The sequence below is a fragment of the Podarcis raffonei genome, chromosome 13 (assembly GCF_027172205.1).
Source record: "Podarcis raffonei isolate rPodRaf1 chromosome 13, rPodRaf1.pri, whole genome shotgun sequence".
Lineage (NCBI taxonomy): Eukaryota > Metazoa > Chordata > Lepidosauria > Squamata > Lacertidae > Podarcis > Podarcis raffonei.
This window is the reverse complement of record NC_070614.1, coordinates 16,357,998-16,380,023: the sequence shown is the minus strand read 5'-3', so window position 1 is coordinate 16,380,023 and position 22,026 is coordinate 16,357,998. Positions and strand designations below refer to the sequence as shown.

The 22,026-nt window shown below is 43.7% G+C and overlaps 1 protein-coding gene across 3 annotated transcripts in view; it reads right to left on the bottom strand.

The window, feature by feature from the left end:
- Nucleotides 1-22,026, bottom strand: part of ZNF385C (zinc finger protein 385C) — a 163,577-nt gene that overhangs the window by 92,385 nt on the left and 49,166 nt on the right. For all 3 annotated transcript variants that reach the window (XM_053362302.1, XM_053362301.1, XM_053362300.1), the window contains exon 2: nt 11,985-12,239. In XM_053362302.1, coding sequence (XP_053218277.1) covers nt 11,985-12,237 — 253 coding nt within the window. In that variant the 5' untranslated portion in view covers nt 12,238-12,239. The remainder of the gene's footprint in view (nt 1-11,984; nt 12,240-22,026) is intronic.

Sequence of the window (22,026 nt, the reverse complement as noted above, 5' to 3'; positions counted from 1 at the left end):
GTGAAATCTCCTGAGTCAGGGTTCTCTGATTACAAGGTATTAATGGACAAACAACGATACGATACGATACGATACAACACGATAACTTTATTGTCATTGTCCCCAAACAGGGAATGGTGATCTGCCAGGTCCTGTTTGTGACTACCCAAGTGACAGTGGGTCACCGCAGAGACAGAGAACAGAACCCGATGGATCTCAGTTTGACTCAGCAATGCAATTCTTACATTTCTCAGCACACACAAAAACCAAGAGAATCACACCCCTATGACACAAAGAAGACCGGCATAACCTAAAGATTTCACACACATCACCGACTTCAATTTGAATCCCTGATCCTCCCACGCACCCACCCCAAAGTCCCTCCAATGCATAGATATTCATTTTCCCTCCAGAGATTCTGTGCTAGTCAGCTGCACCACACAGATATTTGAGGATAAATCTGCTTGCAGTTGAATGGATCAGCTGCTTCCCACGGCGTTTGCCCTTCTCCAAGTTTCAGAGGCTGTTCACTTGCTTGTCAAGCAAGCAGCACAGTCTGATGGCATCTGAGACTGTTAACATGTTAAATACAGTTCTAAACTGCTGTAGCATTTTAAAAGAAACAATGGGCTTAACTACACTCCAAAAATTCGTTTTCACATGGAATCTTTTCCTACATTACACAAGCCCTAGCAAAGTACTTGCTAGAAAGTGAATACCACCATTCAGTGCTTTTTTTCTGGGGGGACGAGGGGGACGCATACCTCTAAACTGAAGGGCAGTATTTCAATATGAATAGGAAAGTGAGAGTACCCCTAAACATTTTTTTAGAAGGGAAAAAAAAGCACTGCCACCATTCCAGAATTTTGGACCCTAATTTTTAAGCTAAAGCGAGGACGCTTCTCAACTCCTTGCTGATCCTAATTTGGGAGCAGAGATGGAATACTAAAAGAAGGGTTAAACATATTGAGGATTGATTTAAAATACTGCAATAGGTTGGTTTCATTTTTGTCTTAATTTAATTTTTGTTAATTTTTGTTAATAATAATAATAATAAATTTTATTTATATCCCGCCCTCCCCAGCCGAAGCCGGGCTCAGGGCGGCTAACAACAATAAAACAGTACAACAGTACAACACAACACAACACAACACAACACAACACTCTAAAATCATTCATTATAAAATTAATTCAAAACAAACCACTGGCAACCATTGGGCCAGAGCTGCTTTAAATTGCCAGTTGTTAAATTGTTAAATTGTTAAATTGTTACTGTTGTTAAATTGTTAAATTGTTAAATTGTTACTGCTTTAAATTGCCAATTGTTTCATACATTGAAATTAAAAACAACAACAGTAATTATACCTTCACATACAGAAGCATTTATAATATACTAAAATGGATATAATATTGTTTGTGGCCCACTGGCTATCTTTTCCCTCCAGAGAAGGGGGAGAAGCAGATGCCCACAATTCCACTTGCCATTATGCCGCAGAGAACCCTCTGGCAAGAAGCAGCCCCAGGAGCAGCCCCTCTTTGCACTGCAGTTTAGAAAAGAGAAGAAGCAACTCCAAACAGGCTGTGTCTTGTTCTGTACAGAGATTTGCAAAAGATTAAGAAAGAGTAGAAGAAGCACCTGCAGTTTCTAAACTTCGCTGCACCTCCATGCAAACTGGACATCCTCAAGTTCTTAGATAAGTGCAGGGGACATGGGGCCGAAGTGGTGGTTATTAAACAGGACAAGAAAAATCTGGAGAGATCGCTACTATATCTGACAGTGGGCTTGGGAGGAAGGTAGAGCTTCCTCGAACTCAGAACTTTCCAAACTGTGTGTCACAACACGTTAGTGTGTCGGCTGCGGTGTGCAAGTGTGTCGTGCGAATGCTCCCCGCACACCTCCCGGGGGCTGGAAAGGGGTTAGTTCAACCTCCAGCTTGCTAGTAAAATTGAATCACCGTGTCACGAAATGATGCACATCTAAAAGGTGTGTCACCAATGTGAAAAGTTTGGAAAGATCTGCTCTAACTTGTGCAGCAGCTGGGAGAAGGTTAGAAAAAAGCAAAAGTCTAGGCTGGAGTGCACCAGGTTGGATAAAGCTGGTTTAGATACCCCAGTGTCAGGATGTGTCTCACTACCTTCGAACTTAACTGGTATCAGGATAATGAATCAATGAAAAGCTGAGAGGAATTAAATGCAGCCCCAATGAATAATCTGCAAAAATGTCACTGGACAGTCAGTCATCTGTTTGGCAGCTTGTATGGGATGAGCATCAATGCCTGGTTCTAAAAGTGGACCAGGCTATAATTTGCTGTTGGTTTATATAGCTGAGTTAAACTCCTTTACATCCAGACCCTTAATGCATATTTAACTTACTTAATGTATTTCACCTCATGCTTTATTTATCATCATGGAAATTAGACGACTGCTACCAATGATGAAAAAGGAAAACAAAAAGTTCAAAGTTGGTGAACAGAACTAAATAGTCATTTTCCTCCTAATGCTTTGGGCACTACACAATTCTCACTTTTGATCCTCTAAACATTGGGGGAAGCAGCAGTCAGGAAAATTGTTTTTGGGTATATAGATCTACTCCCAAACAAAAAGGAAGAAGAAAGAAAAAGCAAGGTTAGCTCATCGTGTTAGAACACAGTGCTGATAACACTAAGGTTGCAGGTTCAAACCCTATACGGGACAGCTGCATATTGCAGGGGGTTGGACTAGATGATCCTTGGGGTCCCTCCAACTCTACAATTCTATTATTCTATTATCGTTCTTACCTGCTCTAAATTCTGGAAGCCCCTTCCTTTACCTTGAATGGCCACAAGGACAAATAGGCGCTTGACTAGTAAGCCCAACTGATATCTGGGGACCCCTGGAAAGAAGAGGTGTTATTTTCTCTTCTAGAAGCAATGGGAACTTGTGTGCTGTTCTTGATAGGATTTTAATCTCATACTGTTGTACTGATCCCCATAGATAGCTTTGGCACCAAGGGCATTGCATTTTAGTTTATTTTTAAGGATAGAGTCGCATTGGGGCGCTATATGCAAACAACCAAAACAGCAGCAGCACCAGCAGCAGTAACAACAGCAACAAATATGTCAAAAAAGGAAAGATCCATACATGTCAACATGTCGAAAAGGATTACAGACGCTGGCTACATACACACCATATGTTTAAAGCACATTTCCTTCCCCCCACAGTCTACCCTCCACCGTCTACCCTCTACCGAGCTACAGTTCCCAGTACCCTTAACAAACTACAGCTCCCAGGGCTATGGGGGGGGCATGCTTTAAATGTACGGCATGCTTTACGCCTGGCATGCTTTCAGGCTTCTGATGACTGAGATGAAAAGGGATCTCCTTTTGGCAATTTTTCATGGATCCCTCCGAAGGAGAGTGAGAGTGTTCATGAGGTCAGTTGTCCTGGAAGAGCACACATATCCCAACCAGTCGCACGGGTTCTGTTTTATGGTGCCAAGCTGCAGCTTTAAAAGCTGTTGTAGCACAGCGTTGCAAGACAGAGAGTACTGGCCTACCTCCCTTGGCAGCAGGATCAGGCAGCACTACAACTTTGTTTGCCATCAGTGGTTTGGTGCTCTGATGCCTACATGATTTCTGATTGGCTGGGATGACTCAAACAGGGATGACACGGAGGGGTGTGTGACACTGATGCAATGGCTCAGTTACTGGGGGTGGAGAGGAAAGAACTGGGAGACTTGAGGGGAAGTTCAAGGGCAAACATTTGACATACCCCCAGAATTGGATTTCGAACTTTCTGATCGAACCAAATGCAGTCCAATCATCTCCTGTGCAATGACTGTTTCACTATGAAAAGGTCCAAAGCTCAAAACACCCAAAATAAATAAAAGGAGAGGCCAGCTAGCTGCCTTGATTTCGGAAGCTGATTTGGAAATGGGAGTTTCTGCTCACGTTGGTTTTCGTCAGAATTCTCCAGCTTCCCCTCCCACCATGCCATACGTATATAAGAAACGCCAGCAAAGGTTGGGGCGCAGGAAGGGAGCAGATAACAATATTTTTTTGCCTAGGGCAGTAACATGGTCTGAACTAGCCCTGGATTGATATGAGGCTTTTTTTTGGGAAGACATCATAATTTATTCTTGTCGCCACCAGAGCATATCCCAACACGCTTTTAGAGCTATCCTGTCCCCTGGAACAACGGTAGCCCACCTTGGAGGAAAAGGTAACTTTCACCAACGGCTTTTGTTTGACCATCTCCAATCCATAGCTCTGCTCACAAAAAAACTGCCATAATCCCATTTTTTGCACTCCCCCCCCCTGAAAAAAACCCCTTTATCTAGCTGAACCTGTCAGCTGGCATTATCATCACGGATGTGCTCAACCATCGCAGGCAAATGAGCCCCCCCAGCCTCGCTTGCAGCCCAGCTGTACCCTTTGCTGTTTGTGCCAAAAACTCTCCCTCTGCCACAATGCAAAACGAAATTGCTTGCCACCCCTCCTCCCCCCGCACTAAAATAAGAGCAGGAAATCAGCAAATAATTTTCAAAATCATGTGCTGATAATTTCCTGCTCTTATTTTGGTGCAGAGGAGGAGGAGGAGGAGACTGAGCAGGGAGGAGAGGGCTAAGCAGAGCAAAGCCAATGCAAGAATTGCTTTCCTCCTCCGAAGTTAAGGAAAATGGAATTATTTGGCACGTTCAGATCTTTCCCTTAGTTCTGTTCCGGACTTTGGCTATCACAGAAAGGACACTATCCCCAAACAAAGAAAATTTAAAAAGGGAAAGGAATGCAGGCAACTCTCGAATTATGGGGGAGTTAACGTTCCAGGGATCACACGTAAAGTCAAAATTGTGTATGGTCAAAAAACATGGAGTTCACTGGCGGATGGGATTGCCGAAGTCTTTTTTTACCTGGACACCTGTCCCCAGCTTTTGATTTTTTAATAATTATTTAATTGCCAAGCACATATAGCTGGATGTGCGCAAGTTAAATACACGTAAGTTGTGAGTTACCTGTACAGGGGTCAGCAAACTTTTTCGGCAGGGGGCCAGTCCACTGATCCTCAGACCTTGTGGGGGGCCGGACTATATTTTGAAAAATAATAATGAATTCCTATGCTCTGCAAATAACCCAGAGATGCATTTTAAATAAAAGCACACATTCTACTCATGTAAAAACACACTGATTCCCGGGCCGTCCACGGGCTGGATTGAGAAGGTGATTGGGCCAGATCCAGCCCCCGGGCCTTAGTTTGCCTACCCATGGTATAGATAAGGATGCCAAACCAATTGGGGAAATGGCATTTAGTCCTTGGAAGGACTAAGCTGAGTCAAGCAAGCTGCAATCCTCGCCACACTCTGGCAAAAGCACACAGAACTGGGGACACAGAGCTGCTGCCAACTCTCACCCCCCCCCCCCCCCAGTAACGTCTAGCCAAAGATGCATGTGCGACATGACACCGTCTCACTCAGAGCTCCCCTGACCCCTGCCAGCACCAGCCAATGAAGCTGAGCAAGGGCAGGGAAAGCTCTGAGCACAATATCACATCGCATTAGGCACTGTCTCTTAATAGATGTTACTGGGTGATGCAGGTCAGGGATGCAGATTGGTGGAAGCGGCATGTCCCTATAATGACGTCTGGCTTGCATTGGAAGTAGACATTACAGAAATCACGTGACTAACCAAGAGTGGCAGCCCCATGGCTCCTCCTCCTCTCTCACCCCCCACTCAGCATTTACTAAAAATGTGACATTCCCTGCTTTCACAAGTGACAGTCAATAAAGCGCTGAGGAGGCAAGGGAGCCTGCAATGTGACGGTGTCATATTTTGGTTCGCCACACTTTGTGGGGACTGAATTCAGAGGTTGTGAGGAGTTGCAGGGCTGCTGCTTTCAGTTGTGGCTGTATGATTTCCATAGCATCTCATTTAACCTGGGAGAGGTGGGAAAGAGTTACCTAGAGATAACCCGCTTCTGAATAAATAACGGGTCTGATTAATTCAGCACCAGTTTTTTTTTAAAAAGCAGATGGTCAAATGCAAAATAAAGGTTGTTCAGGCCTTGCAAAGCATCGCTGCAATAGACGGCAGTGCAGACAAGCCCTAAGGAGAACGTCCTTCCTGCCCCCCAAATGTTACACTGCGGACTTGATCAGATGCAAACTGACAGGGCCCAAGGCAAGGCTGATTGGGGAGCTCAAGCTGAGGTGGCTGTGGATGTTTGCTGACTTTTTGGGGCCACGGATTGAGGAGGGCAGACTGAGGAGCAATGGGGAGAGAAATGACAAAATCATGAACGCAAGTTGAAATTCTGGCACCTTGCACCTCAGCAACACCTGTAACAACAAGTCACATAAAGGCCATTTATGAATTAAAGAACCGTAATCAATAATCAGGCTGGATCAGAAATTGGGCTGGCCCGATTTCATAGTGCAATTTGCAGGTGCCTAAACATCAGAAAGAGAGGGAATTTTTATATTATCTGAAAACTTTAATCCTCATGGATACTGCCCTAATGTAAACAAGTTCTATACAGCAAAGATCCCCTACAACTTTAATTAGAAACTTTCTCCTTGTGACTTCTATTTTTGCTGTTTTCTAATCAGTGCAGACTAGTATTACTGATCAAGTGTCCTTTGATCGCCCTGTAAATAGCTAGCTCCTGTTCCCTGGGAGCAGAAAGATTTTTGTTATTGGGTTCCTTTTTTATATAAAAAATTGGCCTGATTTATCAACAAAATAAAATAAACAGAAAACAACAAGGAAAACAGCAAAAGAAAATAAATGGAAAACAACAACTCAGTAAAATCCATTCCCTGCAGAGAACATAAACTGACTAATTACGTGGCAAACAGTAATTAGTTTAGGTGGGCTGTGCTAAACAGGAAGCAATTAGAGGCAGCAGAAATTATTCCATCTAGAGAAGGAATCTTCTAATTAAAGACACAATAATCACGAAACAACTCTATTTCTAATCTGCACTGGCCAGGCTGGTGCTGCAACCAGGAAGGAAAACCTGGAACACAATGGGTTTCTAATTATGTTTAATGAATTCTCCCTAAAATGTGGGGAAGATGGTAACTACAGACTAAAAGGCAAGCATGGAAGCATCCCCCCAAAATAGAAGTAGCTTCAAGCACTATGTCTTCGTTTACAAAAAATGAGAGCCTTTCTTCCCATTCAGTCTAAATTTCTGCTGCCACATAATGTAGCAATAACCCATTCTATCAGCACTATAGTGTAGAGAAAGTAGCCTGAGAAGCATTGCTATAAAGAACATGCTTTTCCCCTCAACCGCCCCCTCCACCAAATCCTGAGTTAGAAATGGGGGGAGAAAGCGAGCTATGCACAACCCACAAGTTCTGCAACTAGCCTCAGATACCCTGAAAAAAAGAGTTCCTGTGATCCCTTTAGTAGCAGCCATATCAAAGCGCTTAAAGCAGAGATGCTGGTGAGCAAGTCTGGCTGTGCTGTGTATGGCTCTGCTGCCCCCTCCAGAATTCACACAGATACTAGAAAACTGGGAAACTGCAAGGCAAGCTTCCAACAATGCAGCTTCTCTACTGCAACTGATTCCCAAGTTATGCTGCAGTCCAGGTACAGGGAGGTCAGGCCTATATAGGCAACCTTCGGCCCTCCAGATGTTTTGGACTACAATTCCCATCATCCCTGACCACTGGTCCTGTTAGCTAGGGATCATGGGAGTTGTAGGCCAAAACATCTGGAGGGCCAAAGGCTACCTATGCCTGAGGTAGATCATGCCAGAGGCTGCCAGTACAGAAAGCTGAGATGGGGAACTGTTGTTGTTTGTTATTCTATACCACCCTTCAGTCAATCAAACATCAAAAAGACAAACATTCATACCATAGTAACAAACATACCCCCCCCCCCGTTTAAAAGGCCGTGGATTGTTTAATTAGCCAAAGGCCTGGGAGAAGAGGAATGTTTTGTCTGATGCTTAAAGATACGAGTCTCCCTTTGGAGAACATCCCACAGGCAGGAAGCCACTGCAGAAAAGGCCCTGCTCTCATGTTGCCACCTTCCAGACCTCTCACAGAGGAGGCATGAGGAAGGGCCTCGGATGATGACTTAAGGGTCCAGGTCAGTTCATATGAGGAGAAACGGTCCTTGAGGTATCGCGGTCCTGAGCAGTTTAAGGCTTTATAGGTCAAAACCAGTGCTTTGAATTGGGCCCAGAAATTAATTAGCAGCCAGTGCACTCCCAGGATTGGCAATACATGTGCAAACCGTATTGTCCCAGTGAGCAATCTGGCCGCTGAATTCAGCACCAGTTGAAGTTTCCGAACTTTTCAGACAAAGAGTAGGTAGGTTCAACTAAGTCTAGCCCAAAGACTCTAAGTTCTGATTGGAATACCCTTTAAAAATGCCCAACGTTAAGAAAATGGGGTTCATTGAGCTCTATATTGGGAAAAAGTAGATGTGCCAAAAGTGATGGGTTGACAAGTCAAAAGTGATGGGTTGGACATTAAATCTACTAAATCACTGGATGAAAAACAGGGAAGAGAGGAGGAAAAGGTGTTAAAATCTATCGTTTGGCACGCTAATAAAATTCAGTTCTAGGAGCAATGAATTAGAATGAATGGTTAAGGAACACATGGCGTGTTCACGGTGAACTAAATAAATAGAGAGGTCGTTTATTTATTAATATAAACAGTGCCAGCTCCAAGTTCTAGAGGGCTGTTGGGAAAGAGGCCCTCAATGGGACCACCTCTTTGAGTAGCCCCTCATTAATGTCCCCATTGCCCATTCAGCTGCCCAGTGGAAGAGAGCAGGGGAAGTGAAGGATGATGCTCTGCCTCTCCATTCTTGTTACTTATTGCAGGCACAAAGAGGGCAAGTGAACAGCACATAGGAAAAGCAGCGAGCCTGGAGGCCGGGATGTGTGTGAACAGGAGTCGCCCTGTAGAGATGTGGGCCTCAGCAGGGACTCAGTGGTGCCTACCTCTGATGCTAGCCCTGTATGTAAAAGGAAGAATATAGTAAGGACCGTAACTGGATATGAATGATTTAAGATGTTTTGGGTTGCAGTTCTGTAACTGGTGAACATAAATCTAAATATGGGGTTGTTGCTGTTTGAAAGAGAAAGAAAGTGAGAATTATTTAAGGAAGGGAAAAAGATGGCGGGGAATATGCAAACATATGAAATTTAAACAGTGCTCAGGTACAGCAGTGAGTGAAATGGGACCACCACTGAGTCGACTGCAACAGCAGTCCTATAAGCTCCAACTGGGATCTATTCAAAAGAAGCAACACTGACCCACTTACTAAATTCCTCCCACCCCAAGCGGAAAGCAGCCTGGTGATACTCACTGCTTATAAGTTACCGAGGCGAATAAACAGCAAATCATATTCATTCCCTCCAACAGCAGAATGTGTAGCGTTTTTATGAGCTGCTTTTGACACCCCTGTTGAAAAAGATCCCAGTCAAGCAAAAGCAAGCAAGCACGCTACCCCCAAGCTCAGCTTTGCCTTTTCTAAATTCATGCTCAGAGAAGTTGGCAAAGATGAGTAGCAATGCGGCTGGTGGTGACATTTTTAAACCAACACCAGAAACCAAACAAGGGTGGTGATGCGGTAGTGATCACAACAGCATTTGGAGCACATTGCTGGCCCCTGCTTTTTCCTCTTTCTCCTTATAATTTGATTTCTCCGTGAACTGGCTCCATGCAACCACATGTTCCATTCAAAGGGGCATAATGCACAGTTCACTCCACGTGTCTACTCAGAAGTAAGTCCAATGGGATTTGCAGCAGCCTTAGGATGTCTATGAGTAAAGTGAAGCATAGATTGTATGCAACGGAGAGAAACCAAAACCCAGCACTCCGTCATCACAAGCAATTCTTAAGACAGCTTTTGTGTTTCCCATGTGTGCAATTTGAATGTAAAACCTACACTGGTTAGAATATACATTTGATTTCAAAACAATCTTCTTTTGCTTTCTACGCGGCATTTCCTTAGGCTCACTGCAGATGCAAGGCTGCCTGACTTTCTAACTATGATTAGATCAGGAGCAGTCCACCGGCTAGCAAACACTCTTCCCTTGCTCAGGAGCCTTCTACTTTTCTTGTTCATTTTCCCAAGCCAATCATAGTTAGCATTATTTCTGAACCAATGTTAGCAGTCATGACTAGAAATAGCTTGCAAACTGAAGTCCGAGTTAAGCTATGTTTACCCAAAAAAATAAAGATGAAGGCACAACAGTAACTATGGATTGCAACAAAAAGGAAAGGAAGGTGGAAATTTTCATGGGAGAAGGATGTGGAAGCCACACAGTTAGATTAGGCAGTATTTGGTTTACAGAAGACATTAACATCATCTCTTAGCACACTCGTTCTATACTTATTTCTTTAACTTGAACAGTCATCCATATTCAGGGCAGTCGAATTGATTTTTTTAAAAAGTGGACAAGTCATCAGCCCTTTAACCAATTTATCTGTCACATTCAAATACAGTTTGCAATATTACCAATATTTCAAAACAGGTGCCCTCCTAAGATATCAAAGTTAATACAAAGTGTGAGATAATTTAAAATTTAATGAACAAAAATGACTAATGAGAAAGAAAGGCCATCATTTTAAAATTATGTTTCTCCTAATGATCCTTGAAAGCCAAAGTAGGCTCAAAAAGATTTGCCATTTTCACCACTGATTAATCTACTAATGACTTAACAAAAAGACAGGTTCCTGTCCCGAGCAGCAAACAATCTAAATTTTTGCATGAGGAAGTAAAAGAGGGAAGGGAGGCAGACTGAGGTGAGTGCAAAGAGGGGAAATAATATAAATCCACTTTGGGAGTACTTCCAAATGACCTGTTTATTGAGCATTAATCCTAATTTCTTAGGGTATTTAATTAACATTCCAATATGTTTGCGGGGAGGTTAGCTGACGGCCATGCTAAAATCAAGTGTTATCCCACACTCTCCAGGGCATTTTCTCTTCTCTTTTCTTATTGTGAAAAGTCTGGCCTTTGGGGAAAGCAAGTTTGTTTCACAAGACCTCCCAAATCAGCTATAACTTTGCAACCTGAATTTGCAGGTATGTTACTGGAACTTACCCCAAATTAGCAGAAGGGTCCTCGGTTTCAGGCAGAGGATGAGAACATAATGGGTTAAGCCAATGGAAAAGGTGAGTTTTGAGATGGGGAATAAAAGGGAAATGGTACGTCGGTATTCTGGAAGGGTGTTCGAGGAATAAGGGTAGCGCCGGCCCATCCATGCGACAAGGCAAAGCGACCGCCTCAGGCGGCAGGGTCCACCCAGGGCAGGAGATCCTGATGTTGATCTTTCTTTCCCTGCTCCCTTGTTCCTGATATAGATCTTCCCTGACCCCTTTTTCCGTGGCAGGGAGAGACGCCGTTTTGAGGCCTAGCCCAGGCCGGTCCTGCCTAAGGTGCACCAAGACAATAAGAGATATTTGGGCAACAGAGGGTGATAACTACTGTTGTATGGGTCGAGGGAGACACCTGTTATCATACGGATTGCCCCCCACAGGGGTTGCCCTTAAGGAAATACTGCGGTTGTGGCAATGTTTTCAATGACAATCACAGTTCAGACTCTCTATCACACTTCCCGGAGGATGCGTGTATAGACGGGGGGGGGGGGTGCCTTAGGTAAAGGTAAAAAGGTAAAGGACCCCTGGACAGTTAAGTCCAGTCAAAGGTGACTATGGGGTTGCAGCGCTCATCTCACTTTCAGGCCAAGGGAGCTGGCGTTTGTCCACAGACAGGTTTCCGCATCATGTGGCCAGCATGGCTAAACCGCTTCTGGAGCACGGAAGACCGTGACGAGTGCCAGAGCACACGGAAACGCCGTTTACCTTCCCGCCACAGTGGTACCTATTTATCTACTTGCACTGGCGTGCTTTCAAACTGCTAGGTTGGCATGAGCTGGGACAGAGCAACGGGAGCTCACTCCGTTGCGGGGAATCGAACCGCCGACCTTCCGATCGGGAAGCCCAAGAGGCTCAGTGGTTTAGACCACAGCGCCACCCGCGTCCCAAGGCGGTGCCTTACCTTGGCGTGGCAGCACTTTGCCTTTGTTGAGCTGCTTGAGGCGCTTCTGGTGAGACTTGCCATTGTAGTGGATCTGGGCCTGTACTGCTGAATTGAGCTGGATATTGCACACTTCACAGAGCGTGAATGACGGGTGCTTCTTCTCCCTTTTTGTGCGCTGCTCTGGTGCGCACCCTATACCAGAGCTCTCTGTGAGGGTCCCAAAGACGCTGCTCCTCCCTGGGGAGTGGGGTGGGCTCAGGGGCCGCTTCATCCCTGTGGGGGTGGGAAGGAGAAAAAGAATTAAAATAGGTACCGGAATCTGCCTGCTGAGACACACGCAGTGGATTTGGGGAGCAAAAGTCACCATAAACAGCTTCAGTCTTCCCCATCCATCTGTGCTGGTGATCTAGCTACAAAACCAACAAGCAGTACATAGAAGCGTCCTCTAGATGGAGTTAACTGCCTTCGCTTTTGCCTACAATACAGCTTAATTCAGCTGAAATCACTGCTAGGCAGAACTGCAAGCATTACAGCATCTTGATTTCACTGGTCTCGACCTCAGCGCTCCCTCTTTGCTACATAGTGGAACTTCGAGGCAGCCTTTACAGGTCTATTTTTCTCTGGAGGGGAAATCACTGGAGACATCAGATCATCTAACTTTGCAACGACCCGTTCCTTGGCAACTCCAAATGTTGTCTAAAGCCCGAATTTACACAGTGTCATTCTAGGGTTAAGTGAGTTTGAAACAGACCCGCTTTGGCTTCCTGGATGTGTTCAAAGGGCAATTCAGAGGTTTTAGCGATGCACGCGGAAAGAGAAAGTTACTCCTCTTTCATTCCACAGTATGTGACAATACAAAACAATTGCAAGGCGATTATCTCCAGAAGGGAGTTCACGCTTGCCTAGAGGAATAGCAAAACAGCAAAGGAATGTGGCTGAAACACCCTGGTAACAAACAGGACCTGAGCACCGGTTCTAATCCCACCACTGCCCCTCCCATTTGAAATACGAAGACAGAAGTTGCCCGCCTTACAAGAGTGCTCTAAAAATTACTGCAATTATGCAAACAGCCTTAAAAAGCCTTTAAATGTACCATATAAACGCTAAGTATTATTTGTGTTGTGCCTTCAATGGATCCTGACTCAATATAGAAGGCAGGAATGATCATAGGACTCGCCCATTTTATTCTTGTTGTTAAACAGTTTTCATATTTTTATGTTTTATTTCATATTTATTTGATGGTATTTCATACTTTACATTGTAAAATGTTCTGTAAGTTCCCTTTGAGACGTAGAAAGTGAGGAACAAATATAAGATTCAAGTGGTTTCCAAACTACCCCTCCCCAACCTGAAAACCACTAAGGCTATTTGTGGACCGTGTAACTATTTTTCTGCCTGTTGTAGCAATTCTAACGTTCTATGCTAGATGCTGTATGAGCTTTAATCGCATTTTTATTGCTTCGTTTATTTCTTATATATTGTATTCATTGTATTAAAACTTGCATCCCGTAAGACAATAAAATACAATAAATAAAAGAAGAAATAAAAATACAATCAACAGTTATTGCGAAGGATGTGCCATCTCCTGTCTTCAAACACAAATCCACAGGTAGGCCATGGACCAGCTGAATGAAGCTTGAGGGCCACTGGTGGCCCACAAACCAGTTTGGGAACCCCTGTAATAAACAATAAATATTTTAAAATAATACTGATCTTTTCCCTGATTCCTCTTCAAACTAAAGTCTGTTCCACACATTATATGGTAGCAAGCCCAGCACTAACACTGAGCAAATAATCAACTGGGTGGAACTGGCTGATTTTGCTTAGGGGAATTTTGTTGGAAAGCAGAATTCAATAGTGCCACTCTGCCACACAGCATCTAGTTACTGAAACCAGTTTGGGATTAGAAGGTGGGATGCTGGCTACTTGACCTGGAAAACCGTCTGTGGACAAACACCGGCTCCCTTGGCCTGAAAGCGAGATGAGCACCACAACCTCATTGACTGGACTTAACCGTTCAGGGGTCCTTTACCTTTTCTTAGCTCAGGGAGACTCAACCTTTTTTGAAGATCTCCCCCCAAAAGCTCAACAACATTTTGCCTCTCCCCACAACAAAAATCCTGTACCTCCCATGGCCATTACTGAAGATCTGCCTACACACCATACATTTAAAGCAGGGGTCAGAAAACTTTTTCAGCAGGGGGCCGGTCCACTGTCCCTCAGACCTTGTGGGGGGCCAGACTATATTTGGGGGGGGGAATGAACGGATTCCTATGCCCCACAAATAACCCAGAGATGCATTTTAAATAAAAGCACACATTCTACTCATGTAAAAACACCAGGCAGGCCCCACAAATAACCCAGAGATGCATTTTAAATAAAAGCACACATTCTACTCATGTAAAAACATGTTGATTCCTGGACTGTCCGCAGGCCAGATTCAGAAGGCGACTGGGCCTTAGTTTGCCCACCCATGATTTAAAGCAATGCCCTCCCGTCAAAGAATCATAGGCACAGAGTTACAATTCCCAGCACACTTAAACCACAGTTCCCAGGATTCTTTGAGGGAGACGTCTTTAAAATGTTATTTACGTGTACTGCTGGGATCACGGAGTGCAGACTCCCACAAATACGACAACTCCAGCTGAACCTCACACCCTGGGAGCATGCAGACTGCCCCAAAATAGGAATGCTGATCCACGACCTTCTCACAGAATGTCCTCTAACATCCGCACCATGGGGTGCCACAAGCTGAGAGCAGGTGCGCAGCAGAACATCATGTGGGATGCTGACAGCCTGGAACATGTGCAGAGGAGGGCAACCAAGATGATGAAGGGTCTGGAAACCAAGCCTTATGAGGAACAGTTGAGGGAGTTGGGAATGTTTAGCCTGGATAAGAGGAGACTGAGAGGAGATATGATAGCCACCTTCGAATATCTTAAGGGCCGTCACATGGAAGAGGGAGCAAGCTTGTGTTCTCCTGCTCCGCAGGGTAGGATCCGAACCAATGGCTTCAAGTTACAAGAAAGGAGATTCCGACTAAACATCAGGAAGAACTTTCTGGCTGTAAGAGCTGTTTGACAGTGGAACGGACTCCCTTGGAAGGTAGTGGACTTTCCTTCATTGAAGGTTTTTAAGCAGAGGTTGGATGGTCTTCTGTTATACATGCTTTAGTTGAGATCCCCGCATTGCATGGGTTTGGCCTAGATGACCCCCAGGGCCACTTCCAACTCTACAATTCTACAATTATATGAAGTGTTGGAAATGTAAAGAGAAAGAAGGTTCTTTTTATCATATGTGGTAGTCTTGTAGTAAGGTTAAAGCTTACTGGGAAATGATATATGATGAATTGAAAAAGATATTTAAAATAATGTTTGCAAAAAAACTAGAAGCCTTCTTTTGGGAATTACAGGGACAGAACTACCCCAACTGTATAGAAATTTATTCACTATAGCGGCAAAAATGTTACTTGCCCCAAAATGGAAAGAAGAAGTCCCAGCGAAAGAAGAATGGATACAAAAACTTATGGAATATGCAGAAATGGCAAAACTTACTGGAAGAATAAGAAATTAAAGAATAAGAAATCAAGATAACAAACTTTTTATAAAATAATGGAAATGGCTTATTGAATATTTACAAACCAATTGTAAACAGATAAGAGCATTGGCAGGATTAGTGCAATAACCTGCAGTTTTATAAGAGTATATATTTAAAGTAGATGAATAAATGAGTAAATTAAGTTAATTCAGAATATGCAGAAAATATAAAAAAAAATTAAGGAACAGCAGAAAGGGGGGGTAGGAAGTCGAGTTTCAAAATGTTAAAATGATTGTATAATTATTGAAATGTATAAAACTGAATCATTAATAATAATAATAATAATAATAATAATACAATTATATGAAGAGGATGCGGCAATGATGTTTCTGAGGTCTCTGAGATGAGATGGCGCAGGAGTTTAAAGCAAGCAAATAGCATGATTGATTTCTATGAGACTTTATGGCACTAGTGAAATTTGTGGGGGAAAGTAATATGGGAATAGATTCAGCACTGGTTAAAACTGTGCTGAACAGGTTAAGTCTGTATACAGGCTCCAAAACTCAAGGTACACCAGCAAGCTCTTGCACCCTGCCAAAGTCTCACACGACCTCTGACCCAGATGTGCTATGGTGTGCTACTGAGTTTCCGGTGGCTATATTTCATTAACTGCTTTCCCACAGGTGACCAGGTTATTTTTAATATTGGCAGAAATTAAAATTGGAAAGTTATCTGGACAAAATACTTTCAAAAGGCCACTGCTCTCTAAAAAAAGGATACACGGCCACTCAAATTAGCTTGGCCCACCATCACAGCTCCAGTTACAGAGTTTTAAATAACCATTAAATATTGTGGATGTGCTCATCTCATTCACTTAATCTCTCCGGTGCCCATTTGTCCCTCCTGGAATATTAGGCACTGCAATTCAGCAATCTGCCATTCTCCCCAAACAGATGAACAGAATTAATAACGAGAACTCTAGGTGTGATAATTACCATGGTATTAGTCATTCTCTGGAGCTACATTGCTTTGTATGTGCCTCGCATAATACTATGAAGGAAAACCGGGCGCTGTGTGCATACATACTATGATTTAAAGCACACGTCCTCCCCGAAAGAATCCTGGGAACTGTAGTTTATCCCCCACAGAGTTTTAATCTCCTGCACCATTAACAAACTACAGACCCGAGGATTGGGGGTAGGGCATGAAATATGCTTTAAATGTATTGTGTGTACACAGCCACTCATTCCAACAAACATTTTCTGTGGGACAACTGAGTGGAAGAGATTTGCCCACAAATGAGTCTTGCCAATGGGTTTAGGAGGAGAGCTTCTCATCATTGCAAGGCTTGTGCAATTTTAGAAGTACCATCTCTGTGTCTTAGATTTAAACTGTATGTATTAACCATACACACATGCATACACAACTGTATGTCCATGAACTGTATATAATATTAACCACACACACATACACATACAGTGGTACCTCGGAAGTCAAACGGAATCCATTCCAGAAGTCTGTTCGACTTCCAAAACATTCAGAAAACAATGTGCGGCTTCTGATTGGCTGCAGAAAGCTCCTGCAGCCAATCAGAAGCTGTGGAAGTTGCATTGGAAGTTTGGGTTCCAAAGAACGCAAACCGGAACACTCACTTCTTGGTTTGCGGTATTTGGGAGCCAAAACGTTCAACTTGCAAGGCGTTTGGGATCCAAGGTACGACTGTATGTCATTTTCTAAAGCAACTGCCCATACTGCAGTCTCCAGCCGATGTCCAGTGCATCTTGACCCTTTTCTCTCTGTCCATTTTTCTCCTCTGAACAGACTCCTCCCCCTGAGATGCATTTGGACCACAGGGAAATGATACCTGTGTCTGCTTTTTGAGATATGAAAATAATATGTCAGGGAACAATGGCATGTGATTAATGTCATGTATAATTTGAGACTGAACCTCAAGCGGGGCTCAGCCCTGGACCATATTTCCAGTGTCAGCCTCCAATTCGGGAATTTGTGAAGTACACAGAATACACAGCAGGGCAAACTCACCCTTGCCTATGTAGCCATGGAAAGAGAAAAAAAGGAACAAGAAATGCAATTTAACTGTGAGGTCACAGCAAGCAGCTCTGAGGTCCAATACTGGAACTCGGGGCTTCTTGGAAGCTACGCTATGACCAAGTCAGATAGTTCAGTTGGTTAGAGTGTGGTGCTGGTAATGGCAAGGTTGCAGGTTCGATCCCCCTAAGGGGCAGCTGGATATTCCTGCATCGTAGGGGGTTATTCTCAAGATTCCTTCCAACTCTATTATCTTTATGATTCTATGAAAGACGAGCTACATCCATCTGTGTAGACAGCTATTGCGGTTACTTAGTGGTTAGGGCAAATCACTCTGCACATGGCTCACTTACAGCCACACTTTTTACGACTGCTTCACTGCATTCCCGAGCAAGAGCCTATGGCAGCCAAGATGCTTTAGGCAAGTTTCTTTCTTCTTTTTAAATCCTCAGCTATAGCAGACAAACTTCTGTCCCCTAACAAGACCTTAAGTGGCCCGGGTTTTAAAATAAAAAAGGAAGATCTTCCAGCAGCAGCTGTCAGAACAAGCAGCAATGTGAGGGGGAGAGGGTTGGAGGGAGAGAGAGAGAGAGAGAGAGAGAGAGAGAGAGAGAGAGAGAGAGAGAGAGAAGGAGGAAAAGGGACACTGGATGTGGATGATGGATGGCAAGAGATCCTTGACAGATGTCTAAATCTCTTTGAAATAAAAGAAGGTCAGAAGTCACACTCCGGGACAACTCAAAAAAGCACTTTGCATTAATACCTTCTCAAGCACCCCTACTTCCAAGCAAGGGCTGCATGGACCACAGCAGGAAAAAGTGTAAGCACAGAGAGCCATTTCTCACCCCAACACAAACAAAATGCAACATGATACCAAGCCTGCGATATTCACTCTGCACTTTTATGTGACTTTGCCAAGTGCTAAGCCTCTGGAAAACACTGCTCCCTTTTACCCAAGCATCTGAACATGCTCAGGTATTTGTCTCCCATTTCCCCAGCCTAACAGACAGGTAAATCACATAGTTGAAGAGGCATCACTTCATAATGAGGTTGAGCTATCCACTGTTATACCCCCTCAACAACACGCACACAAAATTATATTTCCTGGTTTGCTGTTTGATTGGGCTCTTTTCTATCTGACTTTCCAGCTGGGAAGCCTTGTCATTTCTTCAAGATGAACAGTTTACATGGGCCTGCAATGAATATATATTTCCTGCCACTCCCTTAAAAACAGTCACACAGATCAGGCCAGCCTTCAAACTTTGAATGCAGAATTGTGTCATGAACATGCATACCAAGTTTCAGTGTAAGAGCTTAAAGTTCAAGGGAGATCACAAAGTTCGAGGGAGTTTCAATGTAAGATCTTAAAGTCCAAGGGAGATTATATCCAGCATCTCATTTTGCACAGCCAATACTTTTTCGCTCCGTTTCTGAAGTTCAGAGGTGAGTATGGATCACAAAGTCAGCCTTAGGTTCTCCTTAACTTTTCTTTGCTACAATATTTGCATTACAGGCCAAATATGTACTGTGTGTACAAATTTTGTCTGTATTACCCCAAAGTAGGTTTTTGTTTTTTTGCTGTGCAATTTAAAAAATCCTATAAAATACAATTTTGGGAATGGGGAAGAGATGAGTATGGACCTACAGAAGTACAAAAAATCTTTAGAAAAGAATATCCTAAGGGGGAGAACCCTGAAGCAGATGAATGAGGATTGAGTGCGCTCACTGGGCAGCGAAAGCTGACAGACTATTGATAAAGGATAGAAAATTGGGTGGGATGAGGACTGGAATGGAGTGTCCTGTAAGTGGCATGGCTGGTTAACTTGAACACTGGACAGAAACACTCTACAGTACAGAGTTTTTGTGTTATACTACAATGAGGCTTAGCCCTGTAAGTTTGTTCAGCGCTAGGATGGAAGCCTTGAAATATATGAAATAATATTAATTGAGCTGCATGCCTGATATATGATACATATGATATATGAATTTTCATTATAGACTGGGGTGGGGGATAAATGCAGTGTTCGAACTTCGCCAGGTGCATTTTGCACTTTGTTATCGGCCACTTGCGACCAAGTGAAGATAGATGCCTGGGAGCCAAGATAGCGCCTGACATTTCCACCATCTGGAGGTACATACTTGAGGATCCTTGGATCTGGACTGTTTTCACACACTAGCAACACATCCTGTAGAACGCTATTTAGTTATATTTTATCTGCACAATCAGAATTGGTTTCTTCCTTCCAAGCTCTCTGCTGCAGTAGATAATTCACTCCTTTCTTGCTCTCTAGCTACAACTAACTTTATACACACACTCCCATTGAACAACAGGCCAGTTGTAGGAATTACAACTCCCAAACCACGTTGGGTTGACAGTAAATCTGAAAACAGTAAGCAAGCTGTCAGGAAGAGAGGCTCGCCACCTCATTTATAATCCTCTGAGGTCAGTTTTATAGCTCTCGTAATACAGTCCATAACCCGGGGTCTTTTTTCTATTTTAAATCTTAATAATGCCATAAAACACAATGCTGCAAAAGGGGGGGGAAATAAAGCGGAAAAGGTGGAGCAGGTGCATGGCAGTGACAAATGCTAGCGAGAATTCAGAATGGCACAAATAAATCTGAAACGGGTCTGGTTTATAGACAGGGCTCAAGTAGATAAGGGAGGGGAGACTCTCTCGGAGACACCAACACACACTTTTAAGGGGAAAGTTATGGAGAGTAATTCTTGGTAGCCCAAGGAGGCTGTATTTTTAGAAGCTTGGACAACTCCTTAGCCATTTAGTGTATGCCTATAAGGTTTTATTTACCAGGTGGGAGGGGAAGAGCAAAGGCCAATTCATTCAGCCTTCTCCCTAAATATTATTGAAAATATTATGCAATTGCATCTTCCCATGTAGATACTGGTCTTTGGCACACACAAAAATCAGCAACCTGAGACTTGCAGCTTCTCCGCCCCCAACAGTAAGTTCTAAGTCTTCAGTGATGCAAAGCAGAACAGGCTTCCAGTGTTTACATCTGCCTCTCTGTGGTTTAAGGGCTCCCGCAGATGACCTGTTTATTCAGCTTATTTTGCTTGCACAAAGTCAGACTGTGTCTCATTTTTCCTGCCTGAGCATTCATTCCAATTTGTTTACAAGGTGGCTATGTGACCATGAGCGTTGATCCTGATTTGCTTCCTGAGTGTTTACACAGCTTTCCGTTAATCGTGAGTTCATCTCACACTTTTTCGGTGCAATTTCCTCACCATGAGATCTTCGGTCTCAGATCTCCAGTGTCCTATCTAGCTTGGCTCCTTGTTTCTCCTGCAAGCTTTCCTTGTGCGATTTGGCTTGTATTTCTAGAAATGTACTAATTCTCATAAAGGTAAAGGGACCCCTGACCATTAGGTCCAGTCGTGACCGACTCTGGGGTTGCGGCACTCATCTCGCTTTATTGGCCGAGGGAGCTGGCTTACAGCTTCCAGGTCATGTGGCCAGCATGACTAAGCCACTTCTGGCAAACCAGAGCAGCGCACGGAAACGCTGTTTACCTTCCTGCCAGAGCGGTACCTATTTATCTACTTGCACTTTGACGTGCTTTCAAACTGCTAGGTTGGCAGGAGCAGGGACCGAGCAATGGGAGCTCACCCCGTCGCGGGGATTCGAACCGTAGACCTTCTGATCGGCAAGTCCTAGGCTCTGTGGTTTAACCCACAGCGCCACCCATGTCCCAATAATTCTCATAGTTAATCCTAAAGGATCTCATTCCAATCCTAGGAATCTGTTTCCAACATTAGCCAGCCAGATATAGTGGTGTAGTGGTAAATTTTGAAGTGCAAGAGGTTGTTGTGACAGTTCCCATAGCCATGCCCTGAAGGAGAGCCCCAAAATGTCAGCAGCTGTGCATATACACACAGGAGGGGAGGAGGAACCAGAAGTGCATAGAATAATACCCAATTTATTAGGATCAGCGTCACTGCAAGCCGTCATAAGCAGTCAGTGGCACTTACTTCTGACTGCATAGGTTCCGCTTGTGAAGCACACCACACTTCAGCAAAAAGCTCTTCAGCCAGCTGCACAAGTTTTCCTATTACTCTCATATCTAATTCCCACTGACAGATCCATCCTTCACAAATGTGGCTAATGATAATCCTGTTTGAGAGACATCGCAAGTCAGCGGCCATGCATGCCTTACTGTATTTAAGCTTATTTTTTTGGTAAACTACTTTCAGCACAAATCTGTGGGAAATGCAGTATATAAATAGACTATGTCTATATTTTGCAAACATTTTGCCTTGAACATCTCAAGATCACCGTGCCCAAAACTGTATATAAATGGGCATATCAGCATGAAGTTTTCTAGATAGAAGACATGTTCTTTTTTCCCAAAGAGCTGAAGACTGATTGCTGAGTAGACGCTCATTTCACTTTCATTTCCATTGAATGGAATATGTTTCTATTTTTTCCTGGCACTTTAAACCAGCAATGTCTGTT